Here is a 24,096-nt window from a genome sequence, read left to right as displayed (position 1 = left end):
ACCTCCCTTATGCCTGCCCTTGCCGAGTCAGTACCAGTTCCCCTTTGGTATCATCTTATAAAGGCTGCTTCGCACCAGCCTTGTCCGAGTCAATCTGCCTCATTCTTCCCCTATCGGTTTGCTCGCATTGTTTCCTAATCTCTTATCAATTTCTCCTAGCTCCTGCTGTTTTCACTCCTGGTCCTGACCTTTATAGGAACATAAATCCAACAAATGATTTAATTTTTTTTTCTGCTTCTTTCCAGTTGAACTTTCTTCTGTATTCCTCTGGAACTGCTGCTTGGGTTTTGGTGGGGAAAGGGCTTCTTTAAAGTAGGGGGAGCTGGAAATGAAGGACTTAACTTGACACGCAGAGAGACTGCCTGTATGCTACAGTAGCTGCTACAGGGGAGTTCCATCTTGGCTTCTGTAGGATTGGACTAAAACTGTTCTGAGCCACCCTGTGGAAGTGACATTTTCTCTGGCACTAGAGGATTAATTTTGAGCACATGCAGCAAACGAGGATTTCGAGGTTTATAGCTTTCTAACACCAAGTTCTTCAATGGTTAGTAGGTAGTTCAGGTTTGGTTTTGTTGTGGTTTTTTTTTTTCCTTGCTCTGCAAAAGCACAGCATGACCAAGTTCCTGCACGGTGTTACAGGATTGCAAGGGTGCACGTCTGATAGGAGGTTAACCTTGACTGAGCTGCAGGTACCTGCTGTAAAGAACGGAGGGCCAAAGGGCTTTTAAAAAAAAGTAACATACCCAAGCAGATCTAAAGACTGTACACATGTGCATCTAAGCTTGATAAATGCAAAATTAATTTAATATAGATTGGATCGTGTGTCCTTGTTACAGACAAATCACGTTTAACAACAACAACAACAAAAATTACAAAAAAAAGAGTCCAGCCCCAGTGGATCCTGTTTTCATAAATGAACTGTGGGATTTGTGAGGTTTTGTGTAACGTAGTTTGAATGGAGCGGTGCCGATTGGGGAACTTGTTATCAGAGCAATATTAACTTAAGGCTTAGTTAAGCCTGATGCTGCTTAAATTTCCAACTTGCTTTGTACGTAATTGGAGTTCAGGTACCAAGTGTGCACAGTCAATACCTTGCTGTTAGGGAAACAAAACCGAAACATAACCCTTTAGTACTGAAGTCCTTTCTTGTCAAGGAGAAGCAATGCATTTGCCCATGTGCTATTAAATTGGAAAGGAAAGAAGTGAAATGCAAAGTGCAGGACGACGAACTGTCCGTCTAGATCTGAAAGCATGGATTTGAGTCTTGCTTTAGGGATGTCCTGCAATGGTGTTCAGTTGATTTGGCATGCTTTTTACTCTTTTTTTTTTTTAAGGTTATTTAAATAAAACAACATAATGTTTTTACTTACAGCACTTGAAGAATCGGAAAGTGACATTTATGTGCGATTCATGAGGTCACACAAGTGTTATGACATTGTTCCAACAAGCTCTAAGCTTGTTGTTTTCGACACTACGCTACAAGTGAGTATTCTCCTTTCAGTCTGCCTTTGCTTGCAGTTCTCTTTTTTTTTTTTTTTAAATGGGCGTGTGTTTCCTGAGTGTTCAATGAAATCTGAGCAGCTCTCCCGTAATGCTGTGCTTTGAATACAAGCCCCCATATTGTTTCAACTGTATCCTTCGTGCTCTGCTAGAGGAGGAGCTGTGGGGAGGCTTCCTGGTTGAACAGAATGAGAAGGCGACTTGTTGGAGCCGGAGTCACTCACTGGGAAAAGGTTCAGAAAAATCCAAATTTATATTGGCTTCTTTGTGGCTGTGAGAATTTACGTAAAGCCATCTCACATGTAAAGACCCCTGTGCAGCAGTTAGAGCATCTAGGTGTTCTGAGCCTGTTCCTGCTATGTTGCTACGATGATTTAGGGCTGGAATGGATGGCTTAATGACACAAATTACTACAGTCTCCAGAAAATTTTTGTTTTCAGTTTCTCATTTTGCTTTTAATCAGTAAATCATCATCTGCTAGGCTCTTGGCTCTGTGGGAAGCGTTTAGTTGCCAAAAGATGGCAATAGCTGCCTGCTACAGAAATGGAGTAATCTGTTCTGCACTGTGGTAGAGCTCTGTGGCTTTTTGTTTCCTGGATTTTGCAATTGATGTTTTTTGGGGGGTGGATTTCTTTTTTGTTTTGTTTTTGGTCTGTTTCCTTTCAAAGGTGCTCTGCTCTGGCTTCACTGTGCGTGTTAAGTACTTTGTCATGGAATGTGCTTAGACTCCAGCCTTCCACAGTCAGAGAGAACCACATAACAGATACTTGGTCCCAAAATATTCACAGAATAATCTTGCATGTTGGATACTAGTGAATAGTGGAGGATTATTAATTAGTACCACGATCTAAAAGGTAGAAACCCTCCTTACATGACAGGGCAAAGTATTATGGCAGGTCATGAGTACTGCACACAAAGTAGTCTGTATAAGGACCAAGAGCATCCTTCTTGAGTTGATTGCCAGACTCACAGGCAGAAACAGATGGTGTAAGGAAGGCTGGGGAGATAATTAGAGCACTCTGTCCCTTCATGCTTTGTGTGATTGTGATCCTGATGCGTGGAATGTGGAGACTGATTTGTGCAGGCTGAGGTCCTTTTCACTAAAGAGCGTTGTGACCAGGGCATAGCACTGGGGGTCAGTTCTGCAGCATGACTAAAAGCACCACGGCTTTAGTTACTGCTCAAGAAAAAGCAGCTTGTAGCTTCCACAATGGGCTTGTTGATTATCCAGGCATCTCACTCATGAAGGAGTTTATTAATCTCTTTAGACACAGAGCACGCTGAGGATTCAATATATTGTCTCTGATACTGCTATCTTGGCTGAGTTCTCCCAGGTAAGTATCCAACCGTTGTTGGAATTCAATTAAAACTTGAGCAGGGCTGTGGTGACGTTTCTGCCCACGTGCTGTAGGACTTCCTGCAGCTTAACTGATCTGGTGGCAGAGAAGGCAGTGCTGAACGCAACGATTAACCTGGCAGGAGGCAGTGGTGATTGTTTTCTCCTCCACCCAGGCAGCCAGACTTCTCCCAGGAGCTTCTTGTGTTTAAGCACCTTGGTATGAAGGAACAGTTGCTTCTTCCCCAAGGGTGCTTCCATGTCCTTGACTGGATGCTGGATTTTGTGGTGAAAAGACGTCCGGCCTGCAATTAGATGGTTGTAACCACTGGTTGTAGAGGAAGAGCTTTCAAGCACGCAGACGTCAATCCCACAGAGTTCAAAGGTTCGTGTAGCTGACTTCCCTTCTGTCTGCCATGTCTTGACTGTTCGGAGTCTTTCAACTGCATCTGCTCTTGCAGTTAGCAGTCACGTAGGCTCTGATTGTGCAAGTCCTGAAAGCTCTAGTGAAGATTTGACATTCAGACATCATGAATACTTCACCCTAGGCTCTTCTGGCTCATTCTTGTTCAGTTTTCTTTGTCCCACAGAAGCTTGCTCCTACGGGAGTCAGATTGTGCTGATGTTTTCACCACCTCAGAAGAAAACAGTGCTACATCTCTGTGGTTCCTTTCCTTTTGCCAGGAAGAGAACGGCTGTCAATTCTGAACTAAGAATTGATTTCAGACCCTGAAAGGCCAAATGTGATTTGATACGGTGGTGATTTTGGTGCTAACTGGTGCTCTTTCAGCTCTTCTAAACGATATAGCTCTTTTGTTCCCGAGGTCTTGTTCTCACACTGAGGTAATCTGCTGGGAGTTGCTATCTGCTGCTTGTGGCACGGCTCACAACTTGCTGACTTCTCAGCTGGCAGCGGCCAAAAAGTGGTCAAAAGCTTGAGCTTGGTCATTACTGCAGTCAGAAAGATGAATTCTTCCTCTTTATTACATGAGCTGGTGAATCTTGGAGCCGTTAGGGCAGATTCCCCAAATCTGTAGATGAATTACAGAGAATGATCCCCGATACCAGCCTTCCTCACCGGAGCTGTGTTGAAATAACGCTATTAACATCAAGAGCTTGGGCTGTCATCTCCAGTTGGTGAGGTAATGATCAGAAAAGCAGGGTTTTAGTGAAAGAACCTTGTGAATATTTGTTGTAAAGACAAATGGGTAACTTAATGGTAACAGAAAACGTTTCACTTGACTTCCACCAAATCCCTGTCTTAGTTCTGATCCTTAATAATGGCTGTGGGTGAAGCTGGAGAAGAACGAAGGGCATAGCTTGGTCTGTGATCGTGGGGCATGTTCTGAGCCTTCTCCAGGTGTTTGGAAGCAGTGGTGGTGGGAAGGAGCGGTAGAGGGGAGCCTGCAGTTGTTCATTCAGCCTCTGGTATGTGACAAACATGAACAATATCTTTAGCATCACGCTTGAACTTTGATATTTCAGACTTTGTGCCATTAAATTTAATCCCAATTGCTTTGCTCTCTCATTTATAACATAATATTAAGCTATGCTTGTCCTCCAACACTGATGCTGTCTTCCAACTTCCCACATTTTGCAAAAAGAGTAAATTGCAGGGTTATTTAAGAAAACATTAAGCAGCCTGTTCAGAACATTCACGTTGGGCTAGGCCACAAGATTTTCAAAATCCTTCCCTTCAGTATCTCCCTTCTTTGCCTAGTGCATTGTGTTAATGTTCCACCTCCAGTATCTTCAATCTTCAGTGTCTTGTCAGCGTGGCTGGTGCACGTACATGTATCTGGAATATGCGTTAGAACATAAATGAACTATGCGTTAGAACCTAAATGGCTAAATTAAAAGGAGGAGAAGGTACCTTGTAAGGGTAGCCAGATTTGTTCTGGTTCTTATATATAAATAACTAATACGAAGTCCTGTACTAGAAAATTGACTCATCTTTTGATGACACAGGCTTCTGGAATATCCAGTGTCCGCAGAGTTAGAGGGTCTCGTATATGTATTTGTCTTCCCTGGATCTGTTTCTCTCCTACCCAAATGAGTTTCTCCTAATTTAAGAACAAGAAAAAAGCTTGAAGTTCTCAAATGTCTCAAAATCGAGTTTAGGTTTTGAATAGTGCTAGAGCTTAAAACAAGGCTCACTTTTTTTGCCTTAGTGTAAGCTTGTTGAATCAATGGAAGAAGGCAAAAGAAAGCAGTGCAGCTCCATTTCATCCTTTCCTCGGAAGATTGCTGCTGGGTTTGTGTTTGACTGTGGTATCGGGTCTCCCTCTGCTGGACAGAAGTCGCAGCACGCATCGCTTCTGCCCTGGAAAATTGGCCATGGGATATGAGAAGTACATCAAAACTGGTAACTGTAGGAAAACTGGAGGTGGTCACTGATATCACACGACACAGGCAGTACCACTAAAGTGACATCTTTTCATTAAAAAGGTGTAGTCCCGGTATCTCGGAGGGATTTAGTGTTTTAAAAAAAAATTGTAAAATCTTGTTTTATCTTTGAATGAGGAGATGAGGCTTCCCCTCAGCTTTGCACCTGAAATAGCAGCAGGAGGAAATAGCTGATAAAGACCAGGAATAGGACTGAACAGACTGACATGCCGCTTGTTTCTTCATCAGCTCTGGGGGCTTTGTGGCCTCTGATCCAACGGGAAGGGAGAAATGTGCTGGGCTTCAGCTGAGGAAGGCTTTTATCTTTCTTCAACACACACTGAAGAAATTTTAAAGTCTGATCTGAGCATGAAGAGTTGAGAGCCAGGTAGATGTTAGGAGCCATCCTGTGAAGTTTGGAGATCTGACTCAGTGGAAAGTTTGGAAATCAGACTCCAGGAAAGCACTGAGCAGGGTGCAGCTTTACTGGTTACCTGCGTGTGTGTTCGGTGAGGTGGCTGAGTACAAGTATTAAGGCATTTAACGTGGCAATATGCAGGGGAAAATTCACTTTTTTGTGTTACTGCCCCAGTTTGACTTAGGTCTGTTGCACACAAAACATCACACTGTTTCTTCCACCCCATCATGAATTTTATTTGAATATTTAAAGGAAGTGGCTCTTAACAACATAGCTTATAGCAGTTTCCTGAAGCTTATCTCTATAAGGTTATTTAAGGCTAGACCTTTGTCTGGCCTTCAAACAAATTTATTACTTAAATATGTTTTGTTGCTGGCTACAAAACAAGCTAGTGCTTCTCCATCTACCCTCTAAAAGAAAAGTAAAAGGTAAGGATAGGACAGGGACTTCCCTGCTACATAGCAGCAGTAATCTGCAGTCCCATGAGCAGGATAATGGCACATTTATTTAGTGGCTGTGTCTTGTGAAGTCTGTATAAGCTCTCGGGGGGTAAAAAGCTCTAACCTTTGGCTACATGATATCCTTATCTCTTAAGTTTGTTTTAGTACAGAAGCACACATGGCTTTTTGCTCAGTATGATACCGAAGTTCTTTTTGAGGTCGAGTATTTCATAAACTAATAATTTTTTTCTATGGAAGCACTCATCAGAACAAGCTTTCAGAGCTCTTTGTCTTCTATCCTAAAGAAATCCTGGATGATTGCGTGATTTCAAGATTGCATTACTTAACCTTTCTGTTCAATTAAGTTTAAGTTGGTAATGAACCAGATATTACTACTAAGAGACTTCTTTCAGTAACTATCGCACCCTAGTAGAAGCTCAACTGCTTATTTTTCTACTGCATAACGAGAAAAAATATTTGGGATAATCTCCTGGGAGCTTCATTTGTGGTCTAACAAGCTGGAAGTAGATCACATCTGCGGAGCAAGCAGTGGATTCCACATCAGAAGAGTGGAAGAGGATTTGTGTTTCTCTTCCTCGTGCTGAGTCGAAGTAAATGGCTTTCTTCTTGTTCCCTCCAGGTCATTCTTGCCTGGGTGATGAGATAGACCAGGCTTCCAGGAGGAACCCTCTAAAACCTTTGGCTCCCAGAACCACGCAGCGGCCTCTGGGCTGCTGTGGTACCAGTTTGTGCAGCCTTACAAAGGGGCTGGCTGTTCCTTAACTGGCTTTGAGGTTTTTCCTCTCCGAAGCTGCTAAATTTAAACCAACTCTGTCTGCGTTCCTGAGGAGCGTCAACACCCCTCCTTGCTTCCCCGTCCCACAGAGCTGCAGAAGAACAATGTAAGTCAGCTTCTAGCTGCCTTGTGGGCTGAGACAGACCCCAGGAGAGTTCCCTTCGTTCAGCTCAGGCCAAAATCAGCAGGACAGCACTGGAAGGCTTTGTTTTCCTTCAGAGTTGCTCCTGTCTCTTGCAGATAACAAGCACTGGAGCTCCGTTCCTGCAGCTCTCCAAACCAACACGAAGCACTCAGCCCTGAATCTGGGGGGAAGATAATGAGTTCCCCTGTACCAATTAAGTGGCATCTTCATTGACACAGGGTGTAGATAAAGTGTTTGTGCTTGGCTCAGTGAAAGTCATGCATTGTTCTTGCCTTCCCTTCCCCACCCCTGCCACTTTTTTTGGCAAGATCTTAATCTGGGAAGGAATTTCTGTCCCCTGTCCAATGCCCAGTGGCTCTGCCCCCGAGACCTCTCTTCTTACTCTTAGCCCACATGAGCATGGCATCGAACAGCAGTCCCTTCAAGCCAGAACTTCTGCTTTCTTAGAAGGCAGACCTGTTTTTTTTCGGAGAGTCAGAGTGGTATGAGGTAGAAGGGACCTCAAAGCCCACCCAGTGCCACCCCCTGCCATGGGCAGGGCCCCCTCCCAGCAGCCCAGGCTGCCCCCAGCCCCATCCAGCCTGGCCTTGGGCACTGCCAGGGATGGGGCAGCCACAGCTCCTCTGGGCAGCCTGGGACAGGGCCTCACCGCACTCACAGTGAAGAATTTCCTCCCAATATCTAATCTAAATCTCCCATCTTTCAGTTTAAAGCCACTTCTCCTTGTCGTATCCCAAGAGTCCCTCCCCAGCTCTCCTGCAGCCCCCTTTAGGCCCTGGCAGGCCGCTGGGAGGTCTCCCCGGAGCCTTCTCCTCTCCAGGCTGAACAACCCCAACTCCCTCAGCCTGGCTCCACAGCAGAGCTGCTCCAGCCTCTGGAGAATGAAGTTGAGAATGAAGTAAGGGGGAAAAAGCCAGTGTGAGTCCTTCCAGACCTTGCTGCAAAGATAAGAGATGATGGCTTTCAGATAAGAGATGACGGCTTCCTAGAATCAAGAGTCACCTGCACTCCTGGTGATGGGAGCGAGCAGCAGGGGAGAACGTGCCAAGGAGACATCATTGCAGTTCGATTTAGGCTTGCATCTCCTGAATTGGCTATAAGGTTTGTTTTTTGGGGGGTGTTTGTTTCCCTTTCCCAGCTCTGCCAAGAGCAAGGCAGCGGTAGGGCTGGAAGCCCTTGCCCCATTCTTTGCGTTTTTACATCAAAAGAAGTTGCAAGCCAGGCAGCTCGTAGACATGCACAGAGCAAAGGAACGAAAGGCTGGTTGCAGAGGTGTCGGTTTTATTTTGCAGTATAAGGGTCAGAGCAGAGCCCTGCTGCTTTCCCTGCTAGAGCAAGGAGGGTTTGTGCTGTTCTCGGGTGTCTGACCAAGTGAGAGCTGTTGCAGCGTGCCTGGGCTCTGAGAGAGAAGACTCCGGGTGAGCTGCTGTTGTACCTTCTCGTTCTCCAGTGAGGACAATCTGAGGAAACACGGCCGTCAGGCAGGAGTACTCGGGTACTGTGAAGCTGGGTGCTCCTAGCACTTGAAAAGGGAAAACTTTTTTCCCTTTTTCAAGGGGTGGTGGAGGTGTAACACCAGTGGGCAGCTCCCACACGGCTCTGTCCCACGGGGTCCATCCCCCAGGAGCAAACTGCTCCAGCACGGGTCCCCCACGGGCGGCAGCTCCCCCTAGACCCCCTGCTCCTGCGGGGGCTCCTCTCCACGGGCTGCAGCGTGGAGATCTGCTCCATGTGGGACCCATGGGCTGCAGGGGGACAGCCTGCTCCACCAGGGGCCTCTCCACAGGCTGCAGGGGAACGGGGAACTGCTGCTGCGTGCCTGGAGCACCTCCTGCCCTCCTGCTGCACTCACCTTGGGGCTGCAGGGCTGGCTCTCTCACAGCTCTTACCTTTCTCTCCCAGCCGCTGTTGTGCATCATTTTTTTTTTCTCCCCTTTCTTAAATCTGCTTTCCCAGAGATGGAAAAGCCACTTCTTGGCTTGGCTCTGGCTAGTGGAGGATCCCTTTCGGAGCTGTCTGGAGCTGACTCTAATCTGTCATGGGGCAGTTGCTGGGCTCTGCTCACAGCAACCACCCCTGCTACCAAACCCTTGCCACATAAACCCAATACAGGGACACAGTGAGAAGGCATTCTCATGTGGCATTCTTACAGGTATATGGCTGTCATCTTCTACTTCAGCTGTTCTTACCCAGTGGGTGAAAACTGGCTGCTTTCTGCTTTTAACTGAAGTAAAAGTTCAAGAATGCTTTGTTGCTTGTAAACTTTCCAGGCTAATTGTTTCTCAGCGAGTTCCTGAAAGATCTGAGTTTGATGCTTTCACCCACGTGTGAATTTTATGGGGTGTGGGTTTCCAGGCTCCTCAGTTGTAGCTCTTAAACACCATCGTGAGAACGGCCTCAGGTTTTAAGTTTTCAACTTACCCAGTGAAAGCAGCAATGAGTGTCCCAGCCCACTTCTGATCATCCATCCATCAGGAATTGGACGTGGTTAAAGTATCAAGGACCCCACTTTCTTTCTTGACCTCATAAACAGAGATCTCTTCGGGCTGCACTAGGGCCTTTTCAGGTTTGTAAGGCCGGTGCCCTGGTTTGGTTTATGGAGTGAAAGATAAGGCAAGAGAAGTGCACCTTATCACCTTGGATAGCACCTGGACCACAGGAGTTTGGGAATTTTTTTAACACCCTCCACACTATCAGTCTTTCCTGCCCTTCCTATGCTTCATACTGGCACATCTGAAGCCTCTGTGCTCCTCACTTCTCTCACTTGCCATTTTTTTCAAATTAATGCTGGCCCTGAGGCCGTGGTGGCAGGGAGATGTCTGTCAGCACAGTGGGGTTCTCTCTACCCCACTCTGCACTGCTCCTTTCCCCCCAGAACCCTGTGATAGCTTTTCCCTACCATTTTTCCCAGGACAAGAACCTTTTAGCTAAACAAAGGCAACAAATGATAGTGGTGTTAGCAGCCACCCTCTCTTCTTTATGGGGCAGTCCTGGCGGACAAGTTTGAAAGCCACTGGTCGCTTCTGAAAGCTGTAGCCACGTGCATAGCACGTTTAGGTAAAACAACGTAGAAGTACGTGTGTGTACGTGGCATTTTGCACACCAGTTCATCTTCTGTTTTCTTTTCAGAGGCTTTCTCCATGCCCTTGCAAAAATGACCCCTTACCTAAAGTAGTGAGACAGCTGGTGAGGAGTATCACAGCGATGAGAGACCCTTCAGTGCTTCCTATCAGTGAGGAAGAAGCTTTTTGCGTAGCTTGGTGAGATCTTTAGTCTGCTGTGAGTGTTTCAGGTGCCCCTGCCTGGCATTCGGGCTGTTTTGGAGCTTGTAACCCTTAAGGGATGAGGTTTTCCAAGTATTTGGCTCTGTGGGAACACAGGGCTTCTTGTGTACGGGTCCAACATCATCTTTTTTGGTAGTGACCCTCACGCTGGAGGGAGGCTGTGCCCTCCCTAAGACTTAAAGGGAAAACATTTGGACGGTGTACAGAAGCAACGACCTCTGGAAGTCCTATCTCACCTAAATTATTCTGTGCCTTTACTCAGCACGCTCAAAACTGGTAGAAAGAGCTCCTGTAGTACGAAAAGCTTCTTCAATTCACTGTAGAGCAGTGAAAGGTGACACACAACACGCTGCAGGACTCCAGTCACTGCTCTTTGCAGTGATGTGACCCTCACCTAAGGGGCAGGATTTTGGAGAAGGTACATGGTCACGGCGGGTGAGATTCCTCATCTGAGTGCAAGTAGTTTTTGCAAAGCCTTTCCTTTGTTAGGGCCACTACAGGGTTAACAGGAACAAAAGGGCTGTGTTTGGAGAGCGTTTGTTCGTGGGGCTGAGCAATCTCTGGGATCTGGCTGAGGAACAATGGCTTTGGGGAGGTCAGGCCAACACTCAGATCAGAGAGCTGGCCTCCCACGAGCGCTGCTGCTGGGATCGAGGATTAACAGCGCTGCTGGAGGCCTGAGGATGGGACACGGCAGCGACCTTCAAAGCCTCCAGACTGCCCATCGTCTGCAAGGAAGGTCCTCGTGGGGATTTTCTGCACGAACATCACCGAGACATCTAAATGTGCTGGACGGAAGCCCAGCTCCACACCCCAGCGCCTTGGCGGGCCACCGAGCCATACTTTGGGCAACTGAAACTGGGAAACCACAGGACCTGAAGGGAAGTGTGAGTGGATGAGGGGTGTTTGTGCTTGCGAGCAGCACTAGCAAGTAGGCATGAGGTTGTTTTTTGGTTTGTAATGACCTTGCTGAAATAAGTATTTACATAAAGGCCTGTTGGCACTGCTGTTTGGTTTAGAAGGTGACTGCCTAACGCTTTCCCTGAGGGAAACAGTGGGACTATCATTTAAGCTGTGGTTGGGAAGGACAACCTAGGAAAATGAATATCATTTTCTTTTCTTAAATGTTTGTTTTCTCTTACTTCAGACATTTACTATCCTCGTTCCCAAGCTGAACTCTGTGGCTTTTATGCAGGCTTGAACTCTGAGCTACCTTAGCATATCTATCTGTCCAGCAGGCCACAGTTTTTCCAAAATCTGTCTTCTAAAGCTAGACGAGGGCATCTAACAGAAGACTTGTGAGGTGCTTTGAGACAAATACTAGCAAATATATCAACAGGTCAGAGGAAGAACTGATCCTTTCAGGAAACTTTCTTTCCTTCCTGGATTGTCTCAGTGTATAGCCTAGTGCATTTTTGGCATTCTCTCTTCAAGTATCGTTTCTGACTGTAAAATAATCCTCAATTTTCCCATCTTGCTAGATGAGTGGCATGAATTTGGAGGCTGCCTGAAGTCTCACGCTTGGCATTTCACGTCTTGTCTCCTGTGGGCATTTCTTCTCAGGTTAGCAGAGTTTGTAAGCTCTCTTGAGGAGTTCTGCTGCATGATTCCTATTTGGAAAGAAACCCTTTACTTCTCTGGTGTTACCAGATCAGCTGTTACCTCAGTGCTGTGATGGAGCTTGAATGTGTAACTCTCATGGAAGACATAGGATGTAAGTTGAAAGTGACCGATAAATCTTGAAACAGCCATTCTTCCAAAAGATACCAAAGCTGAAGGCTCTCAGTTTCAGACAGTCTGAGTGTACTTATTTTTTTTTAATGAAGAATAATTAGAACCCACTTGCTTTGCCCCAAGGTGGAGTTAGGCTGTGTGAACTCACCTCTGCCTCTTATCTGCTCTCCAAATAGCTCGCTGCTCTTCACTTTCGCTGCGTTAAGACCAAGTGTGATGTTGGTATGTGGGAACGCTTTGTGTGGCTGCCCGGAGGCTTTCTTTGTGGTTTCAGCCTTCCTTAGGAGTCAGTAGGCTCCTGTGGTGGATTTGGAAATGTTTGTTTCACCTGACTCCTCCCTGTGTCAGTGAGGTGCCTTAATACCTTGGGGACCTTTCTATTTAGCCCTTTGCTAGAGAAATACTTCCTGGTGTGTGCGTTGTGGTCTTATGTGTGGTGCTGGGTATTTTTTCCCATGTATTTAATTCAGTTTCAGTGCATTTTAGGGATGGTGGTTACAGGGATCATCATTCCTATTCATTGATGGTGCAGCAGAAGCACTGGTAAAGTCAGAAAGGGGCTTGGGGAGCAGTCCTCTGAGGTCAGGAGAGCAGAGGGGCTCCTGGGGATCGCACAGGAAGCAGGCTGGCTGCAGAGAGGCTGCAAGAAATACAGATTGCTTTCGGAAGCCTCGTCTTAAAGGTGGCTCACCTACAAGAGGATTAACACCAGGCGTGTGAAACGCTGCGTGCAGATTTCTGAAGTGCAGGAGAGGTGATGGGCTCTGGGGCAGCCCAGAGGGCTTATGAAATTCATAGAATTTTAAAGTGATAAATTACAACACTGAGTCTAATGTCAAATGTTGTATGGCACGGGATTCCGCTGACTGCTTAGCCCTCTTGAAGCCCACAGAGTCTAGAAGCTGGAGATGAAATGAAATTTCTCTTTTTTTTTTTTTTCCATGCAACTGCTGCTATAGTGAATGGTACCTAGAACATAGTAAAATTTTCAAATCTCAAGCTATGCTTATAAACTGCATAGTTCTGACGATTATGTTAATTACAGATGATTATTCCCCTCCCCGCTCCCTCCATAAGCACGACCTTTTTAATAATTATCACAGTTAATATCAAAAGGAATAAATTTGCAGCTAATGAGCATATCTTCTCAGCTCTGTCAGCTTATTTCTTCATCAGGGGTTTTCACACAGCATGTTCCCATAATGGAACAAAACCAGGTCTTGCTAAGTTTTTTAAACATCTCAGAAGTAAACAATTTAAGTTTTTTGTGGTGTGTGTGTGGCTTTTGTTCTGTTTTGAATCCCAGCTATCTTTCTATACTGTGTTTTTCCTAGCAGCTGAGGAAACCTTCTGTCAGTGTCTGATATTTTAAATGAAGAGCAAAGATTTATTTAGCTGTTCATTCCTTTTGCAGGTAAAGAAGGCCTTTTTTGCCTTGGTGGCAAATGGTGTGAGAGCAGCTCCACTGTGGGAGAGTAAAAAACAGAGTTTTGTAGGTAGGTGCTTCTAAGGATTGTTGTTAAGGATTACTTGAATTTTCAGGGTGCTGCACTGGTGCTGAACGTGGTTTGGGGCTAGTCATGGTCTAACACCCCGAGACATGTTGGGCTTCTTTGTTTGCTCCTTGTGAGCAAAGAATTTTTGCTGGCTTGCACAGTTTTGTAGTTCTTTGAGAATTGTGATGATTCTTCCAGGTCAACAGCTTCTGTAATTTGTTGTCTAATATGTCTGTTTCTCTGTGCATTTAAAAATAAATGCAACAGTCACCAAAAAATAGAATAAAATTAAATTAGAACTATAAAAAGAAAACATAGTGCTCCAGTATTCTGATATGCATGGAATACAATCATCTCTTTCTCAGCATGTTCTCAATAAGGTGCTCTCTGAAGTGACTAAATACCAGAACTAACTCTGAATACCGCAGGTATTATGTCCCATCCAGGGAGAAATAGGTTTTTTTTGGGCAAGATTGAAAGAGGAGCAGCACATGGATCATAGTTTTGAATATGACTTCAGGCTTCAGTATTTTTATTCTGGATGATTGTATCAATATGAAAATGTTATATACATAGTTTTGGAATTAAGCAGTTGATTAGTCCAATACAAATAGCATGTTACACAGATGTAATGTTTGTTAAATGATCTAGTGTGACTTTAAATGGAGAATGTAACTGTATTTCTGTATCTTAAGTATATATCTGAAGAACTTTTTTCTCATCACTTTTTGCAGGAATGTTAACAATTACAGATTTCATTAACATACTGCATAGATACTATAAATCTCCAATGGTAAGTATGACGATGAGCTGCTATCGGTTGTTAGACTGTACACAAACTGAAATAGCAAACTGCTTGAAGGCTGGATTGCTGTTATTTTTAAGCTTCTGGAAGCTTAGCTTTGTCAGGAGTAACTTGTTGAGTTCTTTTGAAAGAGAGAATAGTTTTGTGGTCAAGGTAGTAGGATGGTATCAAGATACCTGGGTTCAATTCCCAGCTCTACCCATGAAAGTCCCACGAGCTTGGGCAGGTAACAGAATTTGTTTGCTTCAGTTATACGTGTATAAACATGAGGAATTTCCTTAACAACTCCTACTATTTGTTACGTGTTGCCTGCTGCTTCACCATAATGACAGCCTGGGGTTTGGATACCAGGCTCCACTTGGAATTGCAGCTGTTGTCTACTGCATTTGGGGTGAAGGACCTATCCTAACTTAGTAATTCAATGTTAGACCTAATATAAAATGTGTGAGGGTGAAATACTCGATTATCGATCACACTGCGTGCTTGTGTCCAGGTTGGTTCAAAGCACAGTAATCAGGGCTCTGTATGAGTGTGGAACATCAACCAAAAACGTGGTTGGGGCTGGGGGGAGTGTTTAAAATTATATGAAAAAGTTAGTTGTATTTAAAAATCAAACACGTAGCTACACAGTGTCATTTTATTAATTTATACGTTGTCATTTTATTAATTTATACATTTATTTATAAATTTATTTATAAATGTTTATAGATTTACGTATTAAATTATATATATATAAATTATATAAAAATATAAATATTTATAAACATTTGTAAATTTATTTATAAATAAATCATCTTTGTCTAATAACTATGATAGAGTTATCCTGAAAGGGATACGTGGAGCTAAGCAGCAAGCTAGCTTGTGCAGGCTTGGATGCTTTAAAAAGTTACTCAGGTTTTGAAATGATGCTGGAGAACAGACGAGTTAAACTAGTTAAACACAGGGAAATTCTTTAGTTGCAAGGCTGAGTTGCACAATCACTTGGAGATCTCTTGACTTCAATTAACTGTAATTTACCATTCCCATTGGCAGTCAGTTGATGAGATCCTCTTGCTTACATGTTCATACAGACATCTACATCCCTTTCTTGTTCCTGTCAAATCCCAATTCCCCCTCTTCTAATTAAAATATACCTACTGTTCAACCAGCTAAAATATCAAGAACAGTTGGATGAAGCAGACAGCTGATACATTCGGCTTCTCAAAGCTAGTTGGTCATGTTTGTTTTTAAAGTTTCAGAGTTTTTTTTTTTTTTTTTTTTTTGTCTTCTGGGGATTTACAAGGTGGAGTGGAAAAAAGGTGAATGGAAATTGATTGCACGCTGATAATTTCCATATTCTAATGGCCCTCAACCTCCAATAATACCACTTTTTCCATAAAATTTTACCTAAGGTCTAACTGTTGCCACTTATTCATGTCACCTAACACGCTATTCCATCGGTTGTACCTAAAACAGCCTAATTACAGTATGTCCATTTAACGTTCCCTTACACTTTTTGAAAGGTGATAAAAGAACAGAATAGTCCATTTGGAAGGAGCTTTCAAAGATCATCTGGTTCAACTGCCTGACTGTATCAGGGCTAACCAAAAGTTAAAGCACACGAGTGAGGGCATTACCAGGCAGTAATGAGCACTGCCAGGCAGGGGGCATAACCACCTTGCTGGGAAGCCTTTTCCAGTGTTGGACCACCCTCATGGTAAAGAAATATTTTCTAATGTCCAGTCTGAGCCTCCCCTGGTGCAGCTGTGTGCTGTTACCCTGCGTCCTGTCACCAGTCAGCTGGAAGCAGTGACCAGCACCTTCCTCTTGCACTTCTCCTGCTTGGGAAGTTGTAGAGAGCGATGAGAGAGTTGTAGAGAGCATTGAGCCTGCTGCCACCAGCCCCCCCGGCTCCCTTTCTGCCCAGCTGCTCTCCAGCCACTCATCATTGCTGCATCCCAGGTGCAGCACCCAGCATTTGCCTTTTGCTGAACCTCCTGCTGCTCCTTATTACCCAGTGCTGCCATCCAGGCAGTCAAAAGCACCCCCAGGTTTAGTGTCAGCAGCAAACTGAGAACACCCTGCATCCAGATACTGATAGAAATGTTGAACAGCAATCCAGAAGTAGTCTCTTTTGGTCCAAAGACAAATGTAGCAGGCTTTGTAGACGCTCCTACACTTCACCTATAAACTTTCCAGCTTCAGCAGGGTTTATAGGTTTTTCTGAACCTAGAGGAACCTAAACCAGCAGAAAATAAGTAACTTTCACTATTTATTTTTTGCCCGTTTGGTGCCCCGTACCAGCTGAGCACAGGTTAGGTGATCAGCATTGCATGCTCTCAGCAGTTCTGCTGCACCAGCGTGGCGTAGATGCAGCTCCCAAAAACGTTTAAAGAATGTGACATCAGTAAAAGATGAAACTTGGGGAGAAAAAAATAAATATAATGGTGATTCTTCTGGTTGAGCTGAGCACTAAACCAAGTGCTGCTGCTTGTTTGTAGTCCAGCAAGAGTGAAATTAATCTCTTTTTAGCATTAAGTAGTGATCGGGATAAGCTCTTTACTTGGTTAGGTGGGTGAGGTATCCTCAGAGGGTTTACCCAGCGTGATTGTTTTAAGGTGAGGTAAATTACTGAGGAGGTGCCTTTGAGCCTAGCAGAGATCCAGACCGCAACCTGGGCAGGGGAAAAATCTCTCCTGTCCTCTGAGCTGGCAGGTGCAGTATGGCCCTGCGCATCGAGCAGGATTGCACCCTTTTCTCTTGTGTTTCCAAGAAATGTTGTTGTGGACTGGGCAGTTAATTAGCTGGTATTCTTACTCTAAATGTTAATTTGCCTCCAATGAAATACAAGGAAATTAATGAGATTATTAATATATAGGCAATTATTTTGGGCTTAAAATTATTGCTTTCAAGTGAAATTTTCCATGTACCTATTGCAGGTTCAGATCTATGAATTGGAGGAGCACAAGATAGAAACCTGGAGGGGTAAGATTGTTTACTGCTTGATTCCTAATTACGTGTTCTAATATTGTTCAGCATAGAATTCAGCATTCTTAGTTAATCATAGACATAACTGGTTTATCTCCGCGTACTTTTAATGAAAGCAGGAGTAGCAAAAGCTTGTCTGCATGTTCCTGCTGCTTATTTTTTCTACCTGAAACAATCTGAACCAGAGTGATCATGCTTTGTATGTACTGCTTCACTGATCTTCCTGATTAGTACCTTCTCACTCTTTCTTAAGAGGAGAAAATTAAGCAGAGGAAGAGGCTTTACATGGCTGTAGAGGTGGTGGGAGTATCTGGCATGGAAATGTATCTGAACCAGGATGCAAAATGAGTATCAGATGAATGGGTGCTGACTGAACTGAGATGAGCAACACGTCACGCCTGAGCAAATTGTATGCTGTGACTAGAAATTAATAGAACATGGTTGGGTGTGACCAGAAGTGCTGAATGCAGGGAGAAACTTTAATGGAAAAAAATGACTCTGTGCCATATAATAACATACAGAAATCCTCTATGGAGGAGATAAACCCCTTCAGAAAAGAGGAAAGTGGTAAAGTAAAATTGTTGGCTGTTGTTGCAGTGACCCCTGGTGGTAATCAGTTACTCCTTTTAAAACTTTGGATTCTTTTTAATGTCAGTACAGGTAAACGTGTGTAAGAGGTAGAACATCTAAATAGACTGTATATACTTTGTCTCTTCTGTCCACTTAATTTTGTACTAAGGAATTCATAAAATGCTTTCTTTAAAATGTTGATGATTTCATGTAAATGATAATGGTGTCTTTTCCTATACGCAGAGCTTTATTTACAAGAGACATTTAAACCTTTAGTGAACATCTCCCCAGATGCAAGGTAAGATTTTCCTTTCATTTTGCTTAACTTGAAATAAACAAACTCCGTCTCAACACTGAATTTTTGTTCTGCTTTCCTACTAGGTTGTGTTCATTAAAATCTAAATTACCTTAGTTCAGTAGGTATCTTTTTGTCTCAATGGAATTTTAAAGGAATGGTTTTTAAATTGCCATTGTACCTTATTTACCAAAGGTAATTTCAACAACAGCTTTAGCTGATCACTATAAAACTTCCATCCTTTTTAATCTTGCAATAGGAGAGTGCAGTTCTGATTCTTGCTTTCAGTTGCTGGAATAGGATTGCTTATACCCAATCAAAGGAAACTAATGAAGGGAATTAGTGATTACCTCGACGTAATGGTATGCTAGATCCTTAGCTACAATTAATTCATGAATAAGTTATTCAATTTAGTCATGGCGAATGTGTTTGAATGATAACTGCTTGCAAAAAATATCTTATGAGAAGAAAATAGTGATTGCTTTCAAAGGTGCAAAAAGAGATGTATAAAAATGAAGATAATGCAGTAGGATATGTTTAAAAGGCTACAGAAAGTCAGCTTAAGTCCCGATCCAGAAAGGGTCTTGTGACAGTTGGACTGCAACACTTAGGACTAGTTAAATGCTGACTTCAAGAGTGGAATCTGAACTGCAATATGGGGAATTTTGGCTTCGTGTGTATGTAATGGAGATAGTTCATCCCTGTAAGGGACTCAGAACATGCAAAGTTCTTACTGAATGTATTCCTTGCTAATTTATTATAATTGGCAGTAAACTGTTTTTATTGCAGTCTTATTAGGACCAAAATCAGTGATACTTACAGGAGAATAGACGTGCATAGGTTGGAATATTGCTAAATCATAGGCTGTAATAGAGAGGAATGGAGTCTGGAGCAGTGTTTCAGATCTCCTGAGAATAACTACTTGCTAATACCTGGTGATAATTCAGTGAAATGATTAGATAATTGTTTTGGCTTAATTGCATGCATACCGTTATCCATAAAAATGTTCTTCCTAGAAAATGTTACAGAAGGTTGGGATTGAGATGTGTTAATTGCAGGAACAATTATTTTCACTGTTTGTCTCTGAACAGAAGAGACAGCAGTGAGGACAGCAGACATTTGAAAACCAATCTACACTTGTAGAAGGGAAAGTAGAAATACTTATTTACCACAGAAAATCACTTCTTTGTCACTACATTATTACTGGTTTAGGATGTTTGTAAGCAGATCACTATAGATAGTTTGAAATCCCTTAGCTTGTAAATCTGTGTATATATCACTTAACATTACTTGTTGGTGGCTAAAATTCTTTTATTTTTTTTCTCCTCAGCCTTTTTGATGCTGTATATTCATTGATCAAAAACAAAATCCACAGATTGCCAGTTATAGATCCTGTCAGTGGAAATGCACTTTATATACTTACCCATAAAAGAATCCTGAAGTTCCTCCAGCTTTTTGTAAGTACTTAAAGTTATGTTTTGCTTTAACTGCCTCCTCACACCCAGGTAGACATCTGAAACATTAACGTAAGCATTAGTTCAGAAACTTCTTTATAATATTTGATATTTGAGCACTGCATTTTGTCTTTGCATGTCTTCTTTTTTTATAAGAAAGAAGTTGGCTTGATGGAGTACCCATACACTTCTTTATTTTTAGTCATTTAAAACAAAAACAAAACCAACTAAACACAAGGGTCTTGTCTTGACTTTTTGAGTATTTTGGTGTCCTTTTCTGGATGGTCTATGCAGCTTCATAAGCTTCCTCGATTACGTGGATAGAATAATGAATAATCTTCCAGAGACGAGACTGTCATAATTCATTGTACCATACATTGGTCACAGGAATAGACAGGAGGCCAAACAAAGCACCAGGAGTTCAAAATAAGCACAAAGCATGCAGAATCTTCAGTTTCAGTGGCAATGACATAGCTCAGGATCAAAAGCTTTTAGTGATACAAAAATAAACTGACAAGCAAAAAAAAAAAAGAAACCCCAACACCTAGTTACATAGTCTTAGTGTAGAGCTTTAAACAGTAGTAACGCTTCTAGATCTAAGCTTGTTTTGGCTTTATGTAAATTTAAAAGCAGATTACTGTAATGATCTGTAACAATCATGTGGAGCCTGTAGATGGATGAGTGAATACAGATTTCCTGATGTATGTACCAGTCGCTAGGGAAACCTGATACTTGTTGCACATCTTGCAGAAAACTGCACTGTAAATACATTCATTCTGATTTTCCTAGATGTCAGAGATGCCAAAGCCTGCCTTTATGAAGAAGAATCTGGATGAACTTGGAATAGGAACTTATCACAACATTGCCTTCATACATCCAGACACTCCTATCATTAAAGCCTTGAATATATTTGTAGAGAGAAGGATATCGGCATTACCCGTTGTGGATGAGTCAGGTGTGTGTTCGTTCTTCTGTAATGAGAGAGTGGTTAAGATAAATGAATGATTTATTCCCTGCCCTCCCCACATATATATATATATATATAAATATATATATATTATATATACATATATAAAACTCAAACATATATGCATTTTATATACAGTATATATAACGTTAAATAAATATTATAACATATTGAAAAAGTACTTATGCAAGATGTAGGTTGATGGGACTGAAAGAGCTCATCATGAGTTGGGGGGTTTTTGTCTTGTTTGTTTTTTTTTTTCCATTTTCCTTCTTGACTCGTCTCTTTGCTTTCTGTGTAATGATAAGGTAACATGCAAACAGGATGTAAGAAAATGAACTTCATATTTGAAACACTTTGTTAACGTATATTTTTCTTTCTAGGAAAAGTTGTAGATATTTATTCCAAATTTGATGTAATAGTAAGTATTTCTTTTATATTCTATTACATATTTTATATGTAGTAAGCATTTAGAAATGAATTTGTTAATATATATCGATTGTGGCTATTTTGTTCCTTAGGCTCTAGTTAGCCAACTGAATAAGACAGATTCAATTCACCCTACACAGTGTGCACTTCTTGCATGACAGTTTGACAAGGAGTCTCCTGAAGGACACTCCTATTTCTTCATCTGTTCTTTGCCTAATTCTTGAACACAGGCGACCACACTGGTATATGGTTTTTCATGGAAGGTTTACTTGTTTTTTTGTGCTGGCATTTACGTTGCTTCATGTCTATCTTCTGGTAATAGGGGATGATTTTTGCCTCTCACTAGATGCAAATGTCTGTTAATAGTTATCCTCTGATTGAAGGACTAGCACATCTAGATTATTCTGTTGATTTAGATCAGGCTGACATCTTACACTATAGCAAAACATTCTGTAAGATCTTAGTTGTGTGAGCATATCCTCAATATTCTTCAAGTGCACCCCGTTAATGCTATTCCAGTTGTCAGGGTCATCTACTTACTGTAGACCTCTATGTACACTCGATGTGTATCTGTTTCAATGATTCCAGTAGTGTTGTCCCATCAGTAAATTTCATTTCCTACTCAGGTAAGACAAAATGTATTTCCTTTGCATCCTTCCTGCAAGGAAGACTTTTGCTAGTCTGGATGAAGTCCTTTTGCTCCAAGCAGGCTACTGTTCTTAGAATGCAAGTTGGAAATGTTTAATTTAATCTTTTAACTTTGTTGCTTTTACTGGTGATGGACTTTCTTTTTTTTATTATTCCATAGTACTTATTAAATTACATACAACAATTTATGTCAAATGGCAGTGCCAGCACAGTCCAGGAGAGGGAGTTTGAGCCCACAAATACGAAAGGCAAAGAAACCAGATTTGTTCTCTAGTTGGATCTACTGTATGGCTCAGAGCAGTTGGTGTCCTCACCTGTCCTGTGAAAAAAACAATCCAAACCTGGTATATTCTTAAAGTGTATTCTGTGTATTCTGAAATCTGTAGAACTCCATCTTTACCTTTTCCTACTGCTTGAGGCAAAAGCAGGATGAGTGCCGTCAAACCAAATATCAGATAACAAAGTAAGGAGATTTTCATTAGCCTACTGCATAATCACAAAACAGTATTCTCAATTAATCCAGCCTGTCATATGGTGTTTAACATAATTGCATGCTTGACTGTTCCCAAAAACTGAAACTGAAGAGCATCTGGTTTGTTTAATATGGGACTTGGAAGAGGCTCAATTTACCCCCAGAAATGTGTCTACTCAATGCCAAAATATTTACTTTACTGAGTACTTTATTACTAAGTAGTGAGGTCTTTGCCTTGTTTTTCAGAATCTTGCTGCTGAAAAAACGTATAATAACCTAGATATCACGGTGACGCAAGCCCTACAGCACCGTTCTCAGTATTTTGAAGGTGTTGTAAAGTGTAGTATGCTGGAAACACTGGAGACCATTGTTGATAGAATAGTGAAGGCTGAGGTGAGTTGGCTTATAATTTTTTTATAATTTTTTTTTCCTTCACGGTAAGTTAAAAGTTGTATGACCAAATACTGCAAATTTATCCTTTTGAGGTTATTTTGGTTACTTCAAGGAAATATTTTTTCTGTATCTACATGTGTAGGTATCAATTTGATATATAAACTTACAGATGCTTCAAGGAACATGTAAAATACGATCTGTAATAATGTCTAGTTATTTGCACTGCTGGCTTATATTAGTTCAATGTGAATGCTCAAAGCTTTGGAGTTTGGGGTTCGTGGGGTTTTTTGTTTGTTTGGAGGGTTATTTTTTAGTTGTTAATGTTTGGTTGGTTTTGTGTGTATGTGTGTGTTTGTTTTTCTTGGGAACGATCAATTTTTTTCCAAGCCTGCCGCAAGTTTTGCAGGGAAATAATTCTTTGAATGCCAGCTCATAGCTGGGTTGCTTGGCCCATTGTTCAGGAAATGTAATGGATGCATATGGAATCCCACACTGCTCTCATGCAAATACTGTGAAACAAGGCCAGAAAATAAATTCTTGTGACAAAGAATTCACCAACTGCTCTTGTAAATGATTTCTGTGTGTTGTTTTTTTTTTTTTTTTTCTTCTTTACATTCTTACACATTCCATCCTTACACGTGGAGGTGCAGGAGTATGCAGGTGTTCCTGTTAGCCTCTATGCAGAAGAAAATCCGTATTACCAGTCCTCTCTGAGGTGTGATCAACTCCATCTAGAAGATTTAACTTCTTAAATTTTTCATGTTTCTTTTTTCAGCTTCAGGGCTGTAACTGTGCATGTACTTAATATGAGTAAAATTTCCACTTTGTGAGTAACCCCTTAGAAGCTACATAAGACAATTTTTACTTCCAACTTCCTGCATCAGCTTAGTTTCATCCTGAAGATGAGTAATTTTAGCATTGCTGAGGTACAGATTCCAGACGTGGCTAATCTTATTAATATTCTAAGAAACTTTAGACATTTGGGTTTTCAGAACAACTCCTACCCCTTGGTTCAGTCTGAACATAGTGAGATTATATGTAAAAATGAGTCAGTCCAAGCTACAAGTAAGGCAGTAATTGATGCTATTTTTAGCTGTCAGACAAATGCTTGATCTTACTGGGAATGAAAGAACTGTATTAACAACTGTATTGTCCGTTTTTCTTGAATTCGTTACACTGAGAAGAAAAACTAAGAATGTGCATGTACCCACCTAAAATACCGCCAGCGTGGTTTCATCAAAAAGAAAATGCAAAATATTCTCTCACTTTGCCACTCCTTTTGTTTCCCCTCTGTGTCAGGAGGGTATGACTGTTCAAATGCATCAGAGCTTCTCTTTTTGTATCAGCCTGGCAATGAAGTGGTTGACCTCAGCCATAAATTAACATACCCATTAAATCAAGACTACTGCATCTCTCTTGCTATTAGCTCTGCGAAAAGATGAGAAATTCTTCTTACGTTTTGCCATTACATTTTTGATGATTTTTGATGACTTTAAGTAGAAGAGAGAGGATTTGCTTACACAAGGAGAAAACCAGGAGTAGGCTCTCACCTTTTTCACAAA

General features: G+C 42.0%; 1 protein-coding gene across 9 annotated transcripts in view; it reads left to right on the top strand.

Annotated features, from left to right (window-relative positions):
- The window catches only part of PRKAG2 (protein kinase AMP-activated non-catalytic subunit gamma 2), a 209,431-nt gene that overhangs the window by 181,101 nt on the left and 4,234 nt on the right, over positions 1-24,096 (top strand). For 8 of the 9 annotated variants that reach the window (XM_084507349.1, XM_084507350.1, XM_084507352.1 and 5 more), the window contains 9 exons: positions 1,373-1,482; positions 13,453-13,534; positions 14,269-14,327; positions 17,258-17,303; positions 18,120-18,174; positions 19,502-19,628; positions 20,415-20,580; positions 20,976-21,013; positions 22,388-22,534. In XM_084507349.1, coding sequence (XP_084363475.1) covers positions 1,373-1,482; positions 13,453-13,534; positions 14,269-14,327; positions 17,258-17,303; positions 18,120-18,174; positions 19,502-19,628; positions 20,415-20,580; positions 20,976-21,013; positions 22,388-22,534 — 830 coding nt within the window. Of the gene's footprint in view, positions 1-1,372; positions 1,483-13,452; positions 13,535-14,268; positions 14,328-17,257; positions 17,304-18,119; positions 18,175-19,501; positions 19,629-20,414; positions 20,585-20,975; positions 21,014-22,363; positions 22,535-24,096 lie in introns of all 9 variants that reach the window. The other variant, XR_014688892.1, reaches the window with a different exon arrangement.

Source organism: Aythya ferina (assembly GCF_964211825.1).
Source record: "Aythya ferina genome assembly, chromosome: 2".
Classification (NCBI taxonomy): domain Eukaryota; kingdom Metazoa; phylum Chordata; class Aves; order Anseriformes; family Anatidae; genus Aythya; species Aythya ferina.
Note: the sequence above shows the minus strand (reverse complement) of the source record. Positions and strands in the feature narration are given on the sequence as shown.